At 35.3% G+C, this 3,135-nt stretch overlaps 1 protein-coding gene across 3 annotated transcripts; it reads right to left on the reverse strand.

The window, feature by feature from the left end:
- Window positions 1–466: 466 nt before the first annotated feature.
- On the reverse strand, window positions 467–2,772 carry LOC130954783 (mitogen-activated protein kinase 9-like). 3 transcript variants are annotated; one of them, XR_009076418.1, is made up of 7 exons: window positions 2,545–2,772; window positions 2,325–2,473; window positions 1,760–2,168; window positions 1,445–1,650; window positions 1,161–1,310; window positions 969–1,018; window positions 467–865 (listed from the first exon to the last, which is right to left on the reverse strand). XR_009076418.1 is itself a non-coding variant. In XM_057881548.1 (7 exons), exons 2-6 carry the CDS (start codon window positions 1,829–1,831, stop codon window positions 980–982), a joined length of 384 nt encoding a protein of 127 aa, XP_057737531.1. In that variant the 5' UTR covers window positions 1,832–2,168; window positions 2,325–2,772; the 3' UTR covers window positions 467–865; window positions 969–979. The 3 variants fall into 3 exon arrangements, 2 of the variants coding, with proteins under 2 accessions (XP_057737531.1, XP_057737532.1); XM_057881548.1 differs by having other exon boundaries at window positions 1,445–1,504; window positions 1,588–1,650; window positions 2,325–2,772; XM_057881549.1 differs by having other exon boundaries at window positions 1,445–1,504; window positions 2,325–2,770.
- Window positions 2,773–3,135: the final 363 nt, after the last annotated feature.

Below are 3,135 nucleotides of genomic sequence, written 5' to 3' on the forward strand. Positions count from 1 at the left end.
GGGTCCCTATACATTAAATTTTTTTTTCAATTTAGTCCCTATTAACATTAAACGTCAAAAAAATGTTAGTGAATTGTGAAATTACTTTTATACCCTTAGGGACCTAATTAAAAAGAAAAAAATATAGGGACTTAATTAAAAATTCGGTGAAAATATAAATATTCAATGAAAGATATTCGGATAATCCCTATTCAATGATTCTAAGACATGAAAAATATTTCTATAATCCCTTTTATTTTGTCAGTATCATTCTTTTGCTTATTTATATACAAATTGTACCAAAATACTTTCTCTTTTTTTTCGACTTTCAAAATACCTTATCTTAAGAACCTAAAAAAAGAATGGATAAAATGAAATAGAAATAGTAGTAATAAGCATATATAAAATTTAATTTTCATCCTTCAAGTATTCATTATGATAATGCATCCAGTTTATATAATAAACTTTACATTAATATTTAAGAGCATACTTACATCTAGTTTAGAATTGGAGGAATGCATCCACCAATTGATATTGTATACAAATAAACAATAATCGATGTAAAATAAAATACTACAATTTTGTATGCGCTCTTTAGCAAATGGGCAAAAGATTATCACTATGAAAATCCATGCTATGCCTAATGAATACAAAATTGGGTGACTTCAATTCAATAGGTAACTACTCATGCATGTCTAAGAATTTCTCTATAACGACTGAGAATGCCGCAAAGCCAGCACAACCAGCACATGCTGCTTTTGGACCACCTACAATCACAAAGCAACACCAAAGCATTCTGGCACTTTCTCATCAGAAGTTCATCCTTCGCTCTCTCCTTCTCGAGCTCTTTCCTCTTCTTTTCTGCATTAATCTTTCGCTTTTTTTCCTGGATGAGTTTCAGACAATACACGAAAAGAAACATCATTCTAAATATTGGAATTCATGAAGATGAGTTGAGATTGATATAGTTTTATCATCAGTGGATTTACCTATCAAATACTTATCCGGAAGGAACCATTGCTACATAATTAGCAGCTACCTGTAATTACAATTACAGTTACATTACATAAGGTATATTACCAAAGGAGTGCTTATAGAAATGAAGTTGCATTTGGTTAGATATAAATATGATTGCGGCATGTCATATGGTTGGATATCAAACTAGACTTTGAAAAACTAACCCTTGCAATGGACTCAGGTGGAGGACTGCCAAGCAAATCCGTCATGAGATCTAATTGGTGCACCACATTTTTACCCGGAAACAATGGCTTTCCATTGAGCATCTTTGCAAATATGCATCCAATGCTCCAGATATCAATTGCAGGGGTATACTGCACAACACAAGGATTAAAAATTTACATTTACATTTACATAGATATTCCATTCCATTACTTTTAAGCAAACTCATCTTATTCTATCTTGTAGAAGCAACCCAGAGGTATTGTCAAAGTAGAGAGAAGCTTACTTTACAGAAAAAAGAACCACATAATTCAGGTGCCCGGTACCATCGAGTTGCAACATAGTCCTTAGTAAGAGTAAGTAAATTAAGTCAGCAAGAGGTGGTAAACAAGTAACAGATTGACATGGCATGCACAATAGTACACTTACAGTCCAGAATATAGCTGATGGAGCATCATTAAAAGAAACTCGAGCAAGTCCAAAATCACATATCTTTAAGTCACGATGAAAAACATCTGCTGAGTATATATATATATATATATATATATATATATATATATAGTATGAACTAATTATAAGAAATTAAGAAACCTAATAATACCTGTATGTATATATTTGAGGCCTCGAAGAAGTTGGTACAAGAAAAATTGGTGATGCTCAGGTGTAAGATCATCGTTTGCCTTGATTACTTGATGAAAGTCAGATTCCATCAACTCAAAGACAACGTAGATATCCTTGAACTCTCGACGGGAAGGAGGAAGCATAATATGTTTAATTTCTACTATATCAGGATGGCGAAGCAAGCGCAGGAGCTTAATTTCTCTTAGGATTCTTGTAGCATCCGATACATGTTCAAAAACATCATTGATTTTCTTGATTGCAACTTTTTCCCCAGTATGAGTGTCAAGGGCAAAGCCCACGACGCCATAACTTCCTTTCCTGATGACTTCGTGGATTTGGTATCGGCTTGCCTCTCCATACTCAGTGAAAAACTCAGCTTCTGCAGAACCCTGTTTGATAAGCAGAAAATCCATTAGGGTCTAGGGTCCAGGGAAGGGGACAACAGTACACACTGGCAATGCCAATGCCAATGCTGTGATCGGAAATGACAATTACAATTAAAATTACAATTACAATCTCGAGAAGAAAGGTTTGAGATCTGGGACCTTTTTGTGGGTATCCATGGAAGAGTGTTTGAAGAAGATCTGGGTAGGGACTTTGAGGGGCTTCAATCCAGAGATATCAAAGTCATCGTCAATGGTGAGTTCAGTTTCTTGATTGCTAGTGGAAATAGAGGCCAATTGTGCCCGCAAATCTTTCACCAACAACACATCAAAGCATTAGAATTGGGAGATGCAGTTTGACTACAAGTTATTTTAAAAATACCATTTCTCCCGTTCTTAGTGTAGTATGAGGAAGATTTGAGGAGCGGCGATTTGAGGCAAGGCACCGCGAGGCGCAGTGAGGCAAGGCGGGACGAGGGGATGCAATAGGCAAGGCGGACGAGTGGAGCAGAACAGAGCACTTGTGGGCGACGCAGAGGGACGACGACGCCATGGAAGACGGCAGCAGAGTGCGACGGAGGAGAAATCTAATTAGGAACTTAGGAGAATAACCTAGGGATAATATAATTAGAGTTCTCTGATTTTGGGGACAAAAATATAAAGGGCATTTTTGGTATTTTATAAAAATAGAGGTGTTTTTAATTAACTTTTTTGACTAAATTATGAGATTTTTTAATGGAATATTCTGTTATTTCAAACGGTTTTATGACGATAAGGACTAAATTGAAAAAAAATTAACGTAGGGACTCAATTAAAAGGAAAAAAAGTATAGGGACCTAATTGAAAATTTCGCGAAACTATAGGGACCAACAGAGTAATTAAACCCAACGATAAATAAGTCTCACGGCCCACAAATCAGTCTAACAGAATACACAAATTCAATTATAATTTTAGTCTTTATTATTATCTTATC

Source organism: Arachis stenosperma, chromosome 10 (genome assembly GCF_014773155.1).
Source record: "Arachis stenosperma cultivar V10309 chromosome 10, arast.V10309.gnm1.PFL2, whole genome shotgun sequence".
NCBI lineage: Eukaryota > Viridiplantae > Streptophyta > Magnoliopsida > Fabales > Fabaceae > Arachis > Arachis stenosperma.